Raw genomic sequence first — 19,886 nt, 5'->3', positions numbered from 1 at the left:
TTACTTTCACATGAAATGTTTATGATTGTTCTTAAAGAAATGAAAAAAAAGAAAAAGTTTTGTGTTTCTTTGTTTGTTCATTAATTTTGTTCATGAGCCCCATGTAAAGTGCAGTAGAATCTATGAAATAGAAGAGCAGAACGTGTTAGAACATTATTTTATTTCACGCTTGTACATAGACATATTCAATAAAAAGCTTAGCCAATCTTTATCCAACTTTATGAAATGAATGAGGCATGAAAACAAACAAAAATCCCTTTCAACCAAAATTTTGGGAAATATATATTTTTTCTGACCTACCCAGACGAGATGTCCAATTTAATTTTCATTTTTGTTTATTCACTGGCTCGGTTTCCATGTTAGCATAACGTGTTAGCTTAGAATAAAGACTTGGGAGTATAGGAGTCAGTAGCCTACCTCCTTCAAAGTGAGGAAATATACCTTACAGAAACTCCACAGTTGTATTATTTACACAAGGTATCATGTGCATTTGTATTTGCTAATTGTAAAAATGAGAGATGTTGTTTTTGGAGAAGTTAGATGTTTGGAACTATAACCACTGAACGCACATGTGTCCAGTGAAGAAGGTACTAGCTCTACTTTCAGAAGGTGCACGGATCACTGCACTCAACCAGTGGAAGACGGAAGCATACAGTTCAACAGTGAAAAATGAAAGATGAATGAATTGAAAATGAAATCGAACATCTCGTCTAAGTCTGGGTAAGTCGGAAAAAAGGTATATTTCCCGAAATGTTGGTGTGGTCCTTTTAATAACAAAACTCAAAATGCATCAATCATAATGTAAATAGAAATATTTGGAATATATGGAAATATATGGCTAGTTAATATTATTTTAACTCAAAGTCAAATTGGGTCAATTATTTATATTTGAATCTGATATAAAACAAGGATATAGATATTAAAAATATATAAAGCAAAGATTAAATAGGAGACAAGGTGCTGTCACCCAAAATGTTTTCTTGTCCAGCCAAAGGGATAATTGAGCTGTATACTTAAATGTGCATATTTATGGACCAACAACAAGGACTATGTATTTTTATTATATTCAATGCTTATACTTCTGGAAAATGAGACATCTCACCTACTAAGTATTTCATTTTTATAACCAATATTCACATATTAGAAGATTCCCATGATTCCACACAGAGCTGAACAGTGATTGGTAGCTTTGCAATATAGCCACACAGAGCTGAGCCGTGATTGGTAGCTTTGCTAATCTGCAAAACAGTGCTGAACAGTGATTGATAGCTTTGCTAAACAGCCATATTTACTATTGGTAGCTTTGCTAAACAGCCACACAGTGCTGAACAGTGATTGGTAGCTTGCCAATGTAGCCACACAATGCTGAGCAGTGACTGGTAGCTCTGCTAAACAGCCACACTGTTGGGGATGCGGTCAGGGCTGAAATAGTAGTATGGCAGTTTCTTGCCCTCGTTCCTGGCCTTGATGAAACGGGAAATCTCCGCCAGGTTCTTCCGGTACTTTTCCATGGCCTCCTTCACTGGCTTTCCGATGAAATGCTCATCTGGATACATGCCCAAAAACAGCTGTGAAAGAAGTGCTACCATTATTCACATGGTCACAGTACAGCACTAGACCTGGGTGAAGTGATACACCCTGCTCTATGGCTATATTGTAGGTCATGAGACAAATATTACAGTGGTCGCACTAGCCAATGGAATATTGTATTTTTCGAAAGCAGGATATTTTAAGATCTGCGTATTAATGCTCCAGAGTTTCAATTGGCACAATACAAAGATGATACGCGCAGAAAACGTAATCTTAAAAAAGTTACCGAGGGCGTGACAATCTTGTTTTCATTCAATCTCTTATCTTTCATTTTTCAATGCTATTAACGGCTACATAAATATGATCCACAGGCTAAATAATACAAATGGCAGACAACAAAGAGTCATTATTTTGCTGTAGCCTAATTTCTTGTTATAATGAGAAAAAAAGGCCTCAAAATATTTGTTTGTAGAATGCAGCATATATATTTTTTCCATGTTTTAATCTGTATAAAAAAATGCTGTTAATGTGACCTGTATAAGGTGCTATTATTGGTGTTCTGCCTATAATAGGAGTTATGCAGGGCTGTACTGTACCTCGTTCTCCTGAAACTGACTGAGGGCCCACACAGCTCCCAGGTGCCAACAGGACCGGCCTCGATCAGGCAGGCTCTCGATGATGTACGCAATTGTGGCCACACCTTTCTTTGTGGGCAGGGGTTTCCGCATGGTGGGCGGAGCGTTGGGGATCCAGGAGCACCAATCATACTGCAAGGTACACAGAATGTAAAAATTCCCACAAATCACTCCCTATCCCTGACCAAAATGTCAGACTGTGTTTGATGGGTGCTTTCTCGAGGCTCATAATGGGCTTGAGAATCTGTTTTCCAACCCTTGGAAGGAAGCACACATATATTATTCATCGATGGGGTTTCACCAGTGTGTGTTTATTAACATTGGAGATAAAAGTGATTTTTCAAAATAGCATCACAGTGAGCATGCCCTGACTGATAGATATCATTAGGTTCTTTTAGCTTTAAGCCTTGGAGTTTGCCTGAACTCTGAACACTAACTAAATTCTAGTCTTGAACTATATACCACTGCTATAGATGCAAGTCGATGCATGTCAATGCACACTGGTTTGGTGTTTGGGTAGGTGACGGGTGCCAACCTGGCCAAAATTGACGGCTGCATGCTGTGCAGAGGCGGTGAAAATGACGACTGTCAGATACTCAGTCAGCTGCTCGCGAGTCTTCACAGATTTGGGAAATCCTGCAAATGGATAGACGTGAACCCAAGACATGACAACGAGTGCAGGCAGAACATTTTGCAGAGTGTGAGAGGATGCATTTGCTCTTATATTACAGCGCTGAGACCTTATTGCACATCCAGCACAGTGTGAAGACTATTGGGCAACATACAGGATATTATGACATACAGGAAGTGTTACTGCCCTGCTGGGGCCTACCAGATAATCTTTTCTTTGGTCTAGATGTTCCTTCCCTGCATAACTTCAACATATTCTCCCTTCTAAAATTTCCCTCGGGATGAATAAAGTATCTATCTATCTATCTATCTATCTATCTATCTATCTATCTATCTATCTATCTATCTATCTATCTATCTATCTATCTATCTATCTATCTATCTATCTATCTATCTATCTATCTATCTATCTATCTATCTATCTATCTATCTATCTATCTATCCATCTTCATCATTATTTCAACACTGGTTAATTTGGTTAGATTAATTACCAAACATGCTGTAAGCCAGTAACCAAAAAGGCAATTTGTAAATAAGTGGTTAATTTTGAGGCTTGCGTTATAGTTAGCTGAATCAAACATAAGCCAGTAAGCGCTAACTTGTACTAACATGAACATAAGATAGTAGATTATCAGTAAATCCAGTTTAACATTTGCCCTTGGTTTAATTGCATTTAAGTAGTTTAATTTCCATAGAGAGATCTCCTCTGAAAGTAGGAACAGCCATGCATCTACAGGAACAGGAAATAAATCCAGTGCACCTGTGCTTTATTTGAAGTATTGATCCTGTTCTGTTCTCAATAATTATTAGAAACTTTGCACCTGATATATTAAAGTTTTTTTTTAATTAATGAGTTTTCCCACCACAATAATCCAGGTCCTGCATCCCAAAGCTGCATACGTCCTTCACAAAGGCTTGGATCTCCTCGTCCTCCTTAACCACCTCGTCACTTTCGTAGTGGATGTGCACAATGTCTTCCACAAAGCTACGAAGGCACCACCAACCCATGCTTTAGTACAAACAAACATGGGTATTTCTGTTTTCCTCAATCAAATCATTTCAAAAACTAACTTTTATCTTTTAATTTTAACCTCTGAAGTCCTTTAATCTGTATCTGTATTTTTCCTGTAATATTTTGATTCTGTATTAAAATGCGAAATTGTCCCTAGCCTATGACAAGAGCGTTATTTTGAATTTGAGGGTTGCGTTGTCAGAGATTGTTCACATTTGCAACATGCATATGACAATACTCAAAACAATGTTCTATTAATGTTACATTCGCATGACCTTTGGCAGAGACCTTACCTTTTGGTGACCTCCCAGACTTTATTTCCATCATCTCTGTAGAAGTAGTAAGGAAGTTCCTCCTGGCTGTCCATTCCCCTGGCTTTTATGGCTTGTGGGAAGATCAGTGATTGGTATGTGAATGTCTTCATGGCCTTCTGCACCAGCTCAACATGGCCTCCACCACCAGTCCCATTGGCCTACAAATCCGGACACATTGTAGCACACTCATGCTATCCGTCAACAGATTTAACACACTTCCACTGGGGTTCAGTTTAAAGGTTGTTTAGTCATATACAAATCATGCACATCCCATTAGACTTACACAATAAACAAGCTGCACCATATTCTGCAAGGTTTGCAGTCAGTATTTACAGTCTGAATGTACAGTATGTATTTATGTCTGCACCAGTCATAAATGTAGGGCAGATGTTTTTCAACTGAAACATATCAGGAAATACAGCAGATGAACTATATTGTTTGGCTTTTATCGTGCAATTGTAGCATAAAATATATGCAGTCACAAGTGATCTAATGAAAGGGTCAATAATTAAAACAGCAATCAAGATCAACGTAAGATCATCACTCATAAACTATCAGCACTATCTGAAAGTATACACTTCAAGGTTTTAGCTCATTTTGCAAGTAGTTAATCCCTCTGCTGTTCATTCACTGGCTGCCTATGTAAAATGGTAATCACAGACAATCTTGATCACACTTCGCTGCATCCTGTAACAAAACTAAAAGAACACGTAATTTCCCTTAATGTGGGTTGCTTGCCTCTAAATGACAGATTGGATACAGATTACAGACTAAATAAAGGTTAGTGGCAACATCCAGACTGAACAAAATGTGGCGGAATTTTGCCTTTAACCCACCTTATCAAAGAGACCACATTCACATAGAAGCTCCTCCCTGGCTTTGGTGTTAATGGCAATGGTGAAGCGGATATGGGGTATCAGCAGCTGTGAAGAAGATAAGAGGAGTAATATTTCAATGTGCTGTACACTCAGAAACAAAGGTATCAAAAGCACCTAAAAGTATACTACTGCTTGTCACTGGGGTGGTACCCTATAGGTGCATGAAATTGTACCACTTGTCAGCATTATGTAACTAATTTATACTTTTTTGCTTGGGAAATGTACCAAGTTCTACCCAAAGAGAACATTACTGTTGTTTCAGGGTACATTTGGAAAACTCGATACCTGAAGAACAAAAATGAATCGCACTTATTTCTGAGAGTTTAACATCTCATCACAGCTTTTAGCACTGCAAATAAATATTATTTGTGGATGATTATTGTCAGCCAAATACAAATAGATATTTCTCATTTTTAACGTAACGTACCACTAAAGCTATGAATCTTAATTTCAGGGTCACTGGTGAAAATGACACTTGTCTTTGGAACTTGTGTGGGTGAGCCACTAGGGAGTGGTCTTCCTGCTTGAACCACACAGACACCATTGCTCTTGTAATGTGATGGGGACGTTAATCCACAGTCCTGACTCACCATGGTCAACAATGGTGAGTCAAAATGGGCTTTTTCAACCTGGCCATCTAATCATCCCCTAAATAACTGAATCAGTATGTTCCTTTCTCTTCCACAAGTGGTGAGCTTTCTGGTGCTTTGCATCACCCACGTTGGTGCTATTCATTTGTGGTTGTGGCGTTTCTTGCTTCAATGGAACGATATTTGAGGTAATGATTTAAGGTAAGCATTACAGTAGCCAGTAGCTTCAGAATGTATTCAGACCCCTTCACTTTTTGCACAATTTGTGTTGTAGATTTTTTTACATTATCAATCTACACTCAGTAACCCATAATGACAGAGAAAACATGTTCTTAGAAATTTTAGAGAGTTTGGAAGAATGTTGCATAGGAACCGCCTGGTTGTGGCAATTGACTTGAATATTAGAATTTTTTTTTTTTTAAGAAGGTGATTCCAAATAATCAGCAGTTTTGGGTTTTGCTATTAACTTTTTATTTGTGACACTACTACTACTACTAGTGGCATTCCAGGGGAATTCCGTTGTTTTGCACACACAATTGAATGCAGAAAGTTCATTTTTCCAAAGAAATATCAAAATGCTGATTCAGTCTGCATTGTATTTTCGCACAAGAGCCACCATGCGGATTGCAATATCCTTGCATTATATGAATTATTAAAGCCACTTATTGTAGGCTAGGAGATCCAGCTCACCAATCAGCATCAACTGCTGGGAACCCGTATTATCTTTGCGTGTACATTTAGAAAGCTGACTATTATGAACATGTTAGATGGTAAATGGACGGCATTTATATAGATCTTTTATCCAAAGCACTTTACAATTGATGCCTCTAATTCAACCATTCACACACACACACACACACACACGCTCAGACACCAATGGCTAATGTCACTCCCGAAGAAACACAACTATTCTGGAATAATGGAATGCTGATTGGTACTGGTTTGATTATTGCTAATTATGTTAAACTAAGGATTATAGAAACAAAATGAAAGTCTTATCTACACAAGTCTACCATAATGTAAAAATACAACTTATTACGATTCATAAAGAGCTCACGTTTTTAAAACGCTTCATTGTTTCAGTGTGACTGGGTTCCAAATGTCATTAATTCCCGATTCATTGTACCTTGTACACGGGATGAACTGCTGAGAGCTGGCGGAACATGGCTATGCCGAAGACTTCAGAGATCAGGTGAGTGCGCAGGAGGTGCGTGACAGTTTGGTGGACGTGGAAATCAGATGATCGCACCCAGATCTTCGCCAGCATCCAGTCCGTCTTGCTGTCACTCGGGAGAAAAATGGGACTGTCCTCCCCAGGACTCTGCTGTAGCTGTTAAACCAACGCAGTTTCTTACAGTGACTAAAAGCTTCATTCCTAACTCATTTCTGAGCTCATTTCTATACTCCTCTTTCTAAAACCATCCCTAAGAAAATATGCAATGGCATTACATTTTTTTTGACCTTGACGGTATTTTATATCTGAGTATGAGATTTTTCTGGTTTTCTGGCAAATAACGCTGTCGTTCAAAACAATGGTCTACTTGATTCATAACTTTATTCTGTTGGCAAAAAAAGAACTTTTGGTGCTAGAAATGTAAGTATTCAAAATTGCATTACATTGGCTAAACATAAAAAATAAATGTAATTTATTGTTTGAAAAGCTTAGTATGCATTTTAACTGCTCCGGTAACAATATATTATTTTTTTTAAAGCACTTTTACAGTGTTATTGGACACTGACTGCAAAAAAGTATGTAGCTGTATATCTGCTCATTTTAAAGAGCCTGGACGATCTTTTAACTGATAACTGACAAATTCAGCTGTCAGCTATGTGCCCTTATCAGGAAGTCACTTGTTAGATGTTTGCTGTGGATTTCCATCAGACTGGCTTGTGGTAACCAAAAGTTCACAGCTCGGCTGAGATAGAAAATGATTCTCACATAGTCATATAAGAACAGGGGAGGTGTACCAAAGCAGTTTCCTTGAGCGTTGCAGTTCTGTACAATACTATGAACCCTTGCAACTCTACTGCATACTAATTGTCATAAATTGTCACTGATGATGTTTCTTGATAACAGTATAAGGGGTCTTTTCATAGTTTTTCACAAATAGTAGTAATTAAAATACCTGTATAGCAATTGGCAGGACTTTGTTCTGAGTGTTCTTGTACAGCAGGCAGATAGGGGCAGCCAAATACTGGAGTGTGCATAAGTCTGTACCATTGGGTGTGATATTTTCCATAATTTCGTAGTCTGCAATATAAATGTTTCCTGCCTAAACAGAACACAAACAGAAAGGTTATAGGACGACATTGTGAACTCTTTGTAGTCAGCCATACTATGGTGACATACCGAACAGTCAACAGTGGATTTGGCTGACGTTTGGCCATAGATGATACAATTTCTTGGGATGCTTAGTCACTTAGTCATTGTACAGTTTCATTTTCAGTCTACTTCAGTAAACTCAATGGCTCCATTTCCTGGAAAGGTTGCGAGAGGACGTACTCAAAATGTTTTATAATACTTACACACTGATTATATGATGACTGAAGCAAAATTACAGCAGCTGAGTATAGTTGTAAATACTAACAAACCATATTTCTACACAGGGATTTACAGTCAATGTCACGGTCAAAGCTGACATGAAGGTGACGGTAATGCAAATAACAACACATTACAACAGTGGTATGGAGGAGAGCATCGCTGAACACACAACACATCAAACCTCTTAAGTGGATAGGCTACAGCAGCAGAAGACCAATGAGTCAAAAAAATAAGTCTAATAAATATCTAATAAAGTTCTCACTGAGTGTATTCTAATCAAGGTTCCAGACAAGGGATATACTGTTCACTGTCCCACAGAGAACAGTATAGAGATTCTATACTGAAGATTCTGTTTCCAATGTAAGCCTACTTTTTTTCAAGCCTACCAGTTTGAACCTGTTTCAAGCAGCAATAGTTGTGAGGGGTGTAACATGACTCTTGAAAAGGAGAATATCTAAATCTCTATCATCTCCAACTTGAGAAATGTCCCCAGTCCAGGTCTTTTACAGAGGACTGAGAACTCACCTTGACCTCCTCTTCCAGAGTGAGGTCTCGCTCCAAGCAGAACTCCACCATCTCATGGGTGACTGGGAACTTGGCAGGGAGCTGGGTGCACTTCTGGATTATCACAGGGTTGCAGCCGTTGAGACACTGGTATCCAAACATGAAGTCCTCCTGCCAGTGCTGCATCACGTACTCTGTAGTCACAGTCATATTCAGAAACATGACTAAGCTCTCCTCTTCCTTTGCTTTTGTACCATTCCTATGAGATTATCCTATCTCTTCATCATACCTGCATGTCTAACGTGAGCATCTGACCACTAGATATGGAGTCTGATTCAATAAGACCTTTAGCATGTGCAAATCAAACATTACATTTAATTTGTTGTGTTATTAGTTTTGCATGTACTAAAAGGTCTTGCATGTGTTCTATTGGTCTTAGCAAGGCCCATGATTCATAGGAAAATAGTACGCTTAAAATAGAAAGCTTAAAAGAATAACTTAGAATATAAGTAAAAGGAGTAAAAAGATGGCACTCAAGTCACACAGTATGAAGACGATAGTCACGCATCTATGTTTCCTATGTGATCGGAACACTAAATGTAACATATTTTGATCATGCAGACACTTAATGTGGCACTTTAAACATATTAGTTAAGTAAATTTCTCTGCGGACATGAGAACATAAAAGACATTTCTGGAAGACCCAAGCCTCAAGAGTGTTGCACACATCCGCTTCCTGTTTCAGTTCCAGAATCCCGACCATGACCACATAGTCTAGCCCACTTCATTTTCATTCACCCTCCTACTCTTTTTGCAGGCAAAAAAAAAACCATGACTGTGAGCGGGATTTCGTTTTTGGTAGTGTGCAAAATAATCAGATCAAGAATGATGACGTTACGTACTGGTCCAACAGGCACAGAAATTGATAACACTTGATTCCCATCATGGGGGGCATGGAAAATACACCGTCTCAGGAAAGTGGATGGTATCTTTTTTTTCATCATTGTGACAGCATTCCAAGAATTGCTTTCTGCATGACTCCACTTCTGCTTTCTGTACTTATCCCAAGGAAGTAGAGCACATTTCTAGACCCTTTGAATATGGCCAGACAGTGCCCCATTGTAACTTTTGGTGAGTAGCCAGTGATTTAGAACCACAGTATTTTCAGTCACCTTTCGTTTAGGAAGATTGCCTGAATGGATGGATAGTGGCTTCAAAAGAACTGATGAATGAAACCCATTGTATAATTTAAGAAATTGCCAGGGTAATTTAGTACAATGATACAGTAGCTTGATGGTTTGGAACACTGTAGCCATTTTGGCAGTTAGGAACATGATAGTGTTGAACACTAAATAGGTTTAAATGTAGGGTGGCCATGTAGCGTAAAGTTTTACAAACTTTGTCACTCAAAAGTCATGAGATTGATTCCCAGCTGGGAGGTCAGGGGGAGGTATCTCCAAAATCCAATTACCTGCTCATTGTTGTTCTTCACCAGGGGGAAATACAGTTTGATGTTTCAGTAAATAAAATGAGCTGGTATTTCAATGTTTACTGGCTACTAACGAAGAGTGCCTCAATATTGTTTTCTGTTATCATCTAAAATAAGCCAGGTTCAAAAAGGAGAGGTCCCAACCTGAGATTGTGTTGCTGATCCTCACAAATATCCGTTCAAAATCAGCAAAATCACTCCAGGAGGACTGGAACATATGCATGAAGCGGTTTATGCAGAGGTTCTCAATCCTAAACCGACACAAAAAGGGAAGGGTCTTTTTGTTAAATGTAAACATATCCAGTACATTGTTTTCCGTCATGGTGTCAAATTGACAGCTCTCTACATCTGAGCTCGTTCATCTTGGCACATACTATTCAATGCATGATTTAATATCATGCAACTATTACATTTCATTCACATAAATATGAATACATCATCTTAAATGAAGATGGCCTGATCTTTTTTTGGTAAAATGTTTCCAACATTTTGAAACAACGTAATAAAAGATCAGATGAGCAGACATTTGTGGAAATAGAATTGAGGGAATTCATGGCTAAAATTAATTTCACAGAATTGATAAATGGTGACATCAGTGCTAACCACATAGCATCACTTTCACACTTCTGAAACATAAGATGATATGATTAACTAAAGTTCCAGTCAACAACGATTACAAATTACATTTTGTATGAATTCAAATTAACTTCAGTTGGGAACCAGTTATGGCATACTACTGGCTTTTGCTGAATATTTAAATTCCTACCGTATGAAATGAGAAATAGATTGTATTGCATTTGTGTAGACATGCAGCAACAAACAGGGGTATTTCAATATCTAATAAATGTTAACCTTTGCATGAAAGAAAGTGATAAGTTCAACACATGTTGTTGAAATGCCACATGATTAAGACCATCTATACAGTGGTATAGATTTCAATTAAAATATCACTATTAGACAGCTGAACTAGAAAGACGAATTAGAGAGAGAATGTAATTTAAGCCATTGTTACATTAGCATATGCATTGAAGGACATGAATTAGAGTAGTAATAAAACTAGAGGCCATCACAGAACAAGGCCACTGTTGGACATGCCTCAGTGTGCATGAATCTTATCATACTCACGCCTTTGTGTAGTTCAGGGTAAAGTCCACTCCTTTCTCACTGTCAAACTGGATGTCCCTGGGAAGCTCCTTGTGACTATTGGCATCTATGCTCATGGGAAACCCTGGCTGCCATTCTCTCCATCTTCAAAATGTGCATGTAAGGATAAGTCACTAAACAAATTCACAATTTCAGCATTTAGCAGACCAGGGATACTCAAGTCTGGCCTTTGAGACCTGTTGTTTAATCACAAGTAATTTTTCCTAATAAAAACGAATTTGTAGATAATTGTCTATATTATTCACTAGGTCAAGACGGAGCAGTAGTGACTGCTAGAATGGTATATCTGCTGACAGAAATAATATGGGCTATGACATCCAACAAGCTGTACAATTTTACGTCAATGCATCATGTCAGGGGCTGTTTTGGGAATTACTGTATACCTAGTAGAAAGTAGTTGTATCTTAGCTCTAGACCACAACTGTGCTAACACAGATGGAGAAAAGTAAATTATGGTATTGCATAACTTTGAATTTATGTTCAATCTAGCCAGCATGGTGCAACAGGCTGCAGTAGTGGTTTCCTTTTCTGCTTGATAGTTCACTGATTGAGTTAGAGATGGCTGCTTGCCTCTGCCCTGGCCCCTGTTCCTCACATGCTTGCTGTTTGTATTCTCTGAGATACAAACCCAGTTCCATAACCATTAACCCTTTGAAGAGTAGGCTGTTTAGATTTTTAAAAAAATAATTTTTTAAGTCAGTGTTCTAGAACTCCATTACCAGTCACCAGTAGTGACTGTTACACCAGTATTAGAATGTTCAGTTCAGAGTATTTGTGATCACCATAAAGGGTTAAAGTGTGCTCTTTTTGTTGCTATCATTTTTAAGTGATTTTTAAACCCTGCTCGTTAGCATTGTGCACTTGTGGCCTGTGGCATCATCCTTCCTCATTTCAGTAGAGTGCAGACAAGCTTGCATCCACTGAAGCTTGTGCAAGCAGCCACTGCTGATTGCCACAGCACAGTTGAGCTGCGCTGTCACTGCGTTAGAGGAGTGCACGTCAAGCCTAGCTAGCACAGGCAGGCTGCTGATGTCAAGTTGAAACATTAGTCTCCTGCTCAATTCTACGAGAGAGCGTTTCACTCTATATTTGAAGAGCCTGGATATAATGGCTAAATAACTGTAATGTATTCATATAGTATATCATTTTTTGTAATATGCACTGTCCCATACTGAGAGCACTTATCTTTCATAAGCTTAGACTGAAGTGTGCAGGATAGCCTTTATTTTAGTTTTCTTGTTTTATTCATCAGTGAAGTTCTTTGTTTAACATGTCAGTAGCAGAGTAGTTGATACAAATATGGACACATCATGCTGTGCTCCTACCTGTACACCTTCTGCCTGGTTTCCAGCTCTTTGCGTCTATGCTGTTTGACCAGTCTGGTTTTGTCATCTTGAGGCAATCGTGCTACATGAACACAAAGCAACCAGTGAATTATTTTTTAACAACCCCCCTGCCCCCACCCCACCTTTCCCCCCAGTTTGTAATGTCCAATTAATGTAGACCTGTCTTTATCCTCCACCCAATTACAACTTGGATAGACCCTAACGTTGTCAGTCTCCTGGCGACCTATTGAAGAAAGACTGGTACATCCCCACAGATGTCACATGATTCATTAATGTCACATGATTCAGCTTTAGCTGGTTAGATGTATTACTGTACTTCTGAGTGAAAGCCCAGGTATAACACTTTCCCCATATCCTTTCCCTTCTCCCAACTCAACTACAGCATTAGTTATTATTTATTATGTATAGACATGGCTCAGGCAGTAAGAGCAGTCGTCTGGCAGTCGGAGGGTTGCCGGTTCGATCCCCCGCCCGGGCTGTGTCGAAGTGTCCCTGAGCAAGACACCTAACTCCCAAATGCTCCTGATGAGCTGGTCGGCGCCTTGCATGGCGGCCAATCGCCGTTGGTGTGTGAGTGTGTGTATGAATGGGTGAATGAGAAGCATCATTTTTACAGCGCTTTGGATAAAGGCGCTATATAAATTCCAACCATTTACCATTTACCATTTATTGATGTGAACCATCAGTGATTTTAACCATTTACTGTTTTCCCATGCAGAGCCAAACCTTTTGTTCAAATATTGACTGCTCATTGTGATTAAACAAATACAAAAGAAGCACTGCTTGGATCTAGGAATGACAAGTTCTCACTGGTAAGGCAGATGAGCAAATATTTGGCAATAATTATATATTTTTTTAAAAAGGCTGCCTCAGGAAAGAGCAGTGCCCTGGAAATTAGCCAAGGCACTCTGTGAAAATTCTTGTGAAAATTGGCAGCTAATTGTTGCTTCACCTATTACTGGATTCATCATCAGAACTGACTGTCTCATGCTTCTCTGAGTCTCTGAAATGGCCTACACCTACCCCGGCCATCTCTGAGCGCCACTTCCTTGTCGTCAGGGATCCATCTGTAACAGGGGAACTCCAAATACTCTCCGCATGGGGTCTTCACTGTGATGTACTTGCAGTACCAGTCATCTTGCACCCAGTACTTTCTTTTCTCAATCTTCACAAACACAATTTCCCCGATGTCCTCCGACACTTTAACATCGTACGAGTCTACCTGAAGTCAGACGAAAACGATTGAGGTCAAGGCAGGTAGTAAAATAAGCCAAGTGCAAGGAAAACAGTAGTGGCTTCACCTTTACCAATCATGGTAGCCAACCTTGATAACAACCAATAGAAAAACCCCTGTGGATACAATCCGATTCTCATCACGTCCTGTAGTATTGCCAGAAAGTGTCCACCAATCACTGTCACCTCTGACACCTCTGACTCCTTTCTTACTTGTTGGAGCGGCAAATGTCAGTCCGCAGCTGCAGTTATATATTCATATATTGCATATATTTTTTCATTATGTTCTTTGTTCGATTTATTGGTACTGAACTTGTAAGGGCTACAGTTCACCTCAAGGCCGTCACTCTCTATGTGCTATGTACACTTTCACTTCCTAAAAATACAATAAATTATCACTGTTGCTGAAGCCAGTTGCCCTATTCCTTATGGGACTGCTTGCTACCTTTTTCATTGAACAGACCATAGGGTCCATCCATGCACTGCAATCATGCCTGTACTGGACAAGCCCCCCCTGCATTATAGAAAGACAGCAGAGGAAGTCACAGCCAAACAAGAGCTCACCAAACTGTTGATTCATGAAAAGATTAGATTAGAAAAGATTTTTTTGAAGAGACATGAAAATATAATCATAATCAACTGATGTACAGTCAGGTCCATAAATATTGGGACATCAACACAATTCTCATCTTTTTGGCTCTATACACCACCACAATGGATTTGAAATGAAATGAACAAGATGTGCTTTAACTGCAGACTTTCAGCTTTAATTTGAGGGTATTTACATCCAAATCAGGTGAACGGTGTAGGGATTACAACAGTTTGTATATGTGCCTCCCACTTTTTAAGGGACCAAAAGTAATGGGACAAACTAACAATCATTAATCAAACTTTCACTTTTTAATACTTGGTTGCAAATCCTTTGCCTGAAGTCTGGAACGCATAGACATCACCAGACGCTGGGTTTCATCCCTGGTGATGCTCTGCCAGGCCTCTACTGCAACTGTCTTCAGTTCCTGCTTGTTCTTGGGGCATTTTCCCTTCAGTTTTGTCTTCAGCAAGTGAAATGCATGTTCAATTGGATTCAGGTCAGGTAATTGACTTGGCCATTGCATAACATTCCACTTCTTTGCCTTAAAAAACTCTTTGGTTGCTTTCGCAGTATGCTTCGGGTCATTGCCCATCTGCACTGTGAAGCACCATCCAATGAGTTCTGAAGCATTTGGCTGAATATGAGCAGATAATATTGCCCGAAACACTTCAGAATTAATCCTGCTGCTTTTGTCAGCAGTCACATCATCAATAAATACAAGGGAACCAGTTCCATTGGCAACCATACATGCCCACGCCATGACACTACCACCACCATGCTTCACTGATGAGGTGGTGTGTTTTGGATCATGAGCAGTTCCTTTCCTTCTCCATACTCTTCTCTTCCCATCATTCTGGTACAAGTTGATCTTTGTCTCATCTGTCCATAGGATGTTGTTCCAGAACTGTAAAGGCTTTTTTAGATGTTGTTTGGCAAACTCTAATCTGGTCTTCCTGTTTTTGAGGCTCACCAATGGTTTACACCTTGTGGTGAACCGTCTGTATTCACTCTGGTGAAGTCTTCTCTTGATTGTTGACTTTGACACACATACACCGACCTCCTGGAGAGTGGTCTTGATCTGGCCAACTGTTGTGAAGGGGTTTTTCTTCACCAGGGAAATAATTCTTCTGTCATCCACCACAGTTGTTTTCCGTGGTCTTCCGGGTCTTTTGGTGTTGCTGAGCTCACCGGTGCGTTCTTTCTTTATAAGAATGTTCCAAACAGTTGATTTGGCCACACCTAATGTTTTTTGCTATCTCTTTGATGGGTTTGTTTAGATTTTTCAGCCTAATGATGGCTTGCTTCACTGAAAGTGACAGCTCTTTGGATCTCATATTGAGAGTTGACAGCAACAGATTCCAAATGCAAATAGCACATTGAAATGAACTCTAGACCTTTTATCTGCTCCTTGTAAATGAGATAATGAGGGAATAACACACACCTGGCCATGGAACAGCTGAACAGCCAATTGTCCCATTACTTTTGGTCCCTTAAAAAGTGGGAGGCACATATAGAAACTGTTGTAATTCCTACACCGTTCACCTGATTTGGATGTAAATACCCTCAAATTAAAGCTGAAAGTCTGCAGTTAAAGCATATCTTGTTTGTTTCATTTCACATCCATCGTGGTGGTGTATAGAGCCAAAAAGAGGAGAATTGTGTCAATGTCCCAATATTTATGGACCTGACTGTACCTTCCTGTATTTGGATTTTGGCCTGGTTGTGTATTGACTGCTGTACAAATACAGTGCTGCAGGCCTTTCGACAGAGCCCAGCAATGCTCACCTTTTCCTTCCACTAAAGTGAACCTAATGCTCAATATACCTACAAGCTAGATAATATCTGGCATCGTATCATGCCAGGTTTTCACAACCCGCAGCATTTCTTACATGTCTGGGCAGAATTTATCCTTTGCTAATTTTAATTTCTGCTCCCTCGTTCTGCTAACAAAACCTGAAGAATCTCCTGTAGTTAACTTTGTTAATCCTTTTTTTGATTGAGGCTTTTAAATTCAACATGCAAAACAATGCAACATTTCCCCAATTCTATTTTCTTCCTACATACTATGTGCTAACTCCTCAAATAGGCTAGGTTCCTCTTTTTAAAATACAAACTCAATATCGCAAGTTTGTTTGCCTGTCCTGTAGATTAAAGATGTCTTGTTTCCATTTTAGTCTTTCTCATATATTTGATGGAACCTAAATATTTGTCAATGCCATAAGTTTTGCATCCTGGAAGGACAATGTATCCTGTACTACAGATAAAACATTGAACATTTTGTTGTCCTTTCAAAATAGCTTATTCTGCAATAGCACAAAATTATGATGACTGCAGACATTGTGATATTGCAATCACTGAACACTTCATTCGGTATTTATCAGACTTATTTTTTAGACTTATTGGTCTTCTGCTGCTGTCACCGATCATTTAAGAGGTTTGACTTGTTGTGTTCAGAGATGCTCTTCTGTAATACCACTGTTGTAATAGGTGGTTATTCGTGTTACTGTCACCTTCCTGTCAGTTTTGACCAGTCTGGCTCCTTTTTCCACACAATTCTCTGCAAACTCTAGAGACTGTTGTGCATGAAAATCCCAGGAGATCAGCAGTTTTGGGGATATTCAAACCACCCTGTTTGGCATCAACAATCATTCCATGGTCAAAGTCAGTTAAATCACATTTCTTCCCCATTCGGACATTTGGTCTGAAAAACAGCTGATGCCACATGATTGGCTGATTAAATATTTGCATTAAGCTGGTGTACAGGTCTACCTAATAAAGTGATCCCTGAGTGTATTACTTCATGTAGGCTGCCACAGACATTTACAAAACACCTTCAAGAATCTTGGCTTTTCTATTATTTTACATTTAAAGGCTAAAAAGTTATATTAACAGGAATACTTTATGTATTCACAAACTTGAACGTGGTGTGGAAATAGTGTACTTACTGCCCCCCTCTCAAAATCATTGTAGAGTGGCTTGTCCAATAAAGTTTTTTCACTGCATCGCTCTGTTCCAACCAAAGTGATATAGATGTAAGAATCTGTGCCTGCAAACCACTGGGTCCCGGTGGCCACTGTTACAGTGTAACAAGGCATCGCAGTCCAAAGTAAGATCCAAAGAACGGAGGCTGAATTGTCAGAGAAATTACGCCAGCTACAACTTCACCAGAGCCTTTTTTTGTGGTTGACAATTTTTATCCCTACTGAGCTCAGTATCAAAAAGAGATCTCTTCCCTTCCGTGCATGCACTCTCTCTCTTGCTCTCTCGCTGTCTCAATCTATCTCTCAATCTCACCCCCCCTCTCTCTCTCTCTCTCTCTCTTTCACACCCTTCCCCCCTTTGCATGTGTGAGGAGACCACAGGGTATGCAAATGAATAAACAAACACATATAATCTGATAAGATGTTTCAAATTAGTATATGGTGTGTATGTGCTCTGTGTCACGGATTCATGCAGTATGCTATATGAGGAAGTTATATCCTTTTGTGAAGTTGCAGAAAGAGCTAACTGCCAAAGAACATGTTGTCAGGTATCAGAACACTGGACCCAAGAACGAGACCACAGAAGTTGTTAAAGTCTTTATTAACTTCAGAATAGTTCAGACAAGCAGGGTTCGATATCCAGCAAACCTGAATGGGAGAGAATAGGCAGTTCGTAATCAATGGTCCAGAAACAGGGTCAATACTCCAACAAACAGATACAACAAGGATAATCCAAATCAAAGTCATGGTCACAGACGAAGGGTTGAAAACAAATGGGTAAATCAGACAGCAACAGAATCCAGAAGCAGAGGTCGAAAAACAAAAACAAGTCGATACACAGCGATTCCAAACTAGACAGAGGGGATAAGAAGAATGTGGAAGTCAAAAACAACACAGGTCGAACCGGGTATCAATCAAGAAATAATGCTGGAAAACAAGGCTAAAGCTCATGACAATTTGGTAGTGTGGTAACTAAACAGACAGGCTTATATACGGGGATAACGAGGGGAAATCGCAATCAGTGAAAACAGAGACTACGGAAAGCACAGAGGGTAACAATACATGGAAATGCTACCAACTTAAACAAAAATGACAATGAAAAACACAGAACCTGACAGTTGTATAATAATAGAAATATTGCAAACAGAGGATACAAGCAAAAAAGGGACTGCAAATATCAAAGATAAACCGAAAAGCTAGAATTGTGCAAAATGTCTGCACACAAAACAAATGCTGCTAAGGAAGTAACATTGACTGTTTCCATCATTCTTTCAACACAGATCCTTGTTGATATTATTTGACTGGCAACAGGCAGAAGTACAACCCTCACCCCAAACCATGACTTTTAAGTCTACATGCAGAATGTATTTTACAACTCTTCCACTCCCAAAATCATCACTCAGAATATAGTATTTTATTAAAGGGTGATGATTACTTTTAACACTATTCAAACAGCATTAATTCCCAGTTTTGTAAGAATCTGTGCCTGCAAACCACTGGGTCCCGGTGGCCACTGTTACAGTGTAACAAGGCATTGCAGTCCCAAAATAAGTAGCTGGTTGTGTTTTAAGTTAAATACAAGTAAAAAACAAAAAGAAAATAACAGACATTGATGAAAATAAATGGTGGCAATTTGTGGCTGCATTCCCACCATGTCAGTGCTAACCACTTAGCTTTTAGTTCCTCATTATGCCATCCACTTTTCAACCTCAAACTTATTTGAAGACATTACATTGCTTTCTCTTAGCAGATGCTCTTATCCAGAGCAAATTTCTGAGAACTGATACGGAAATCTAATACTTGGAGATACAATATATCCCTGTGTAAAAACAAGACATATTATTACATTTATTACATTTCCTTATGGGAAGCATTGCGAGTGTTACTCTCACTAAGACACAGAAGATAATTTACATGAACTGCACTTTACAAAGAGGGGCATTCATATACTGTAGGCCACCTCATCAGGACAGTTTCTTTTTGTATTAGTTGTTTGGGGTGCATGTAAATATTTGTGGTGTTTTCTTTTTCTTTTTTTAAAAACTGACTTCCCTATTCTGGATGGTTTTTGCATTCTGATTTGGGTTTTTTTCAGAGGATATTTCAGAGAATAAAGCGAAGCCTCCTGGCTTGACATCACATATTATACATACATCACATATTATAATTATTTGGTAACCGTTTTATAAAAGCAGTAACTCAATCCAGGTTGTGGTATTGGGCTGAAGAACACAACATAGCTGTGATAAAATTACAATATACCACTGCTTGTTGTGAATTTTTTTAAATAAGTGGAACCTTTTCTCAAATAATAGGGACTATTTCGTCATGAATATCATATCCAAAGCCGAGCGTGATATTTCCTGAAAAAAAATGAGATCACATGTCCATCACAAATGCTGTTGGAACAGGGTCGAGATGACACGTTTCCTCTGTGCTACAATTT

General features: G+C 39.0%; 1 protein-coding gene across 1 annotated transcript; it reads right to left on the bottom strand.

Moving 5' to 3' along the window:
• Positions 1-143: 143 nt before the first annotated feature.
• On the bottom strand, positions 144-17,750 carry alox5a (arachidonate 5-lipoxygenase a). Its single transcript, XM_061227625.1, has 14 exons — positions 17,405-17,750; positions 13,658-13,856; positions 12,614-12,695; positions 11,250-11,372; positions 10,269-10,375; positions 8,657-8,829; positions 7,716-7,862; positions 6,716-6,919; positions 4,958-5,044; positions 4,101-4,279; positions 3,659-3,780; positions 2,701-2,801; positions 2,127-2,297; positions 144-1,568 (listed from the first exon to the last, which is right to left on the bottom strand). Exons 1-14 carry the CDS (start codon positions 17,552-17,554, stop codon positions 1,389-1,391), a joined length of 2,025 nt encoding a protein of 674 aa, XP_061083609.1. The 5' UTR covers positions 17,555-17,750; the 3' UTR covers positions 144-1,388.
• Between the last annotated feature and the right edge of the window lie 2,136 nt (positions 17,751-19,886).

This window comes from Conger conger, chromosome 18, assembly GCF_963514075.1.
Source record: "Conger conger chromosome 18, fConCon1.1, whole genome shotgun sequence".
Lineage (NCBI taxonomy): Eukaryota > Metazoa > Chordata > Actinopteri > Anguilliformes > Congridae > Conger > Conger conger.
Note: the sequence above shows the minus strand (reverse complement) of the source record. Positions and strands in the feature narration are given on the sequence as shown.

What these genes read in the sequence shown, in the direction of transcription:
- alox5a (XM_061227625.1), bottom strand. Translation starts at nt 17,554, where the DNA reads ATGCCTTGTTACACTGTAACAGTGGCCACCGGGACCCAGTGGTTTGCA. An exon ending in GGCGCTCAGAGATGGCCGGG is followed by an intron (nt 12,696 to 13,657) that starts GTAGGTGTAGGC and finishes GTGTTCATGTAG; the next exon opens with CACGATTGCCTCAAGATGAC. An exon ending in ACCCTGAACTACACAAAGGC is followed by an intron (nt 10,376 to 11,249) that starts GTGAGTATGATA and finishes GTGTCGGTTTAG; the next exon opens with GATTGAGAACCTCTGCATAA.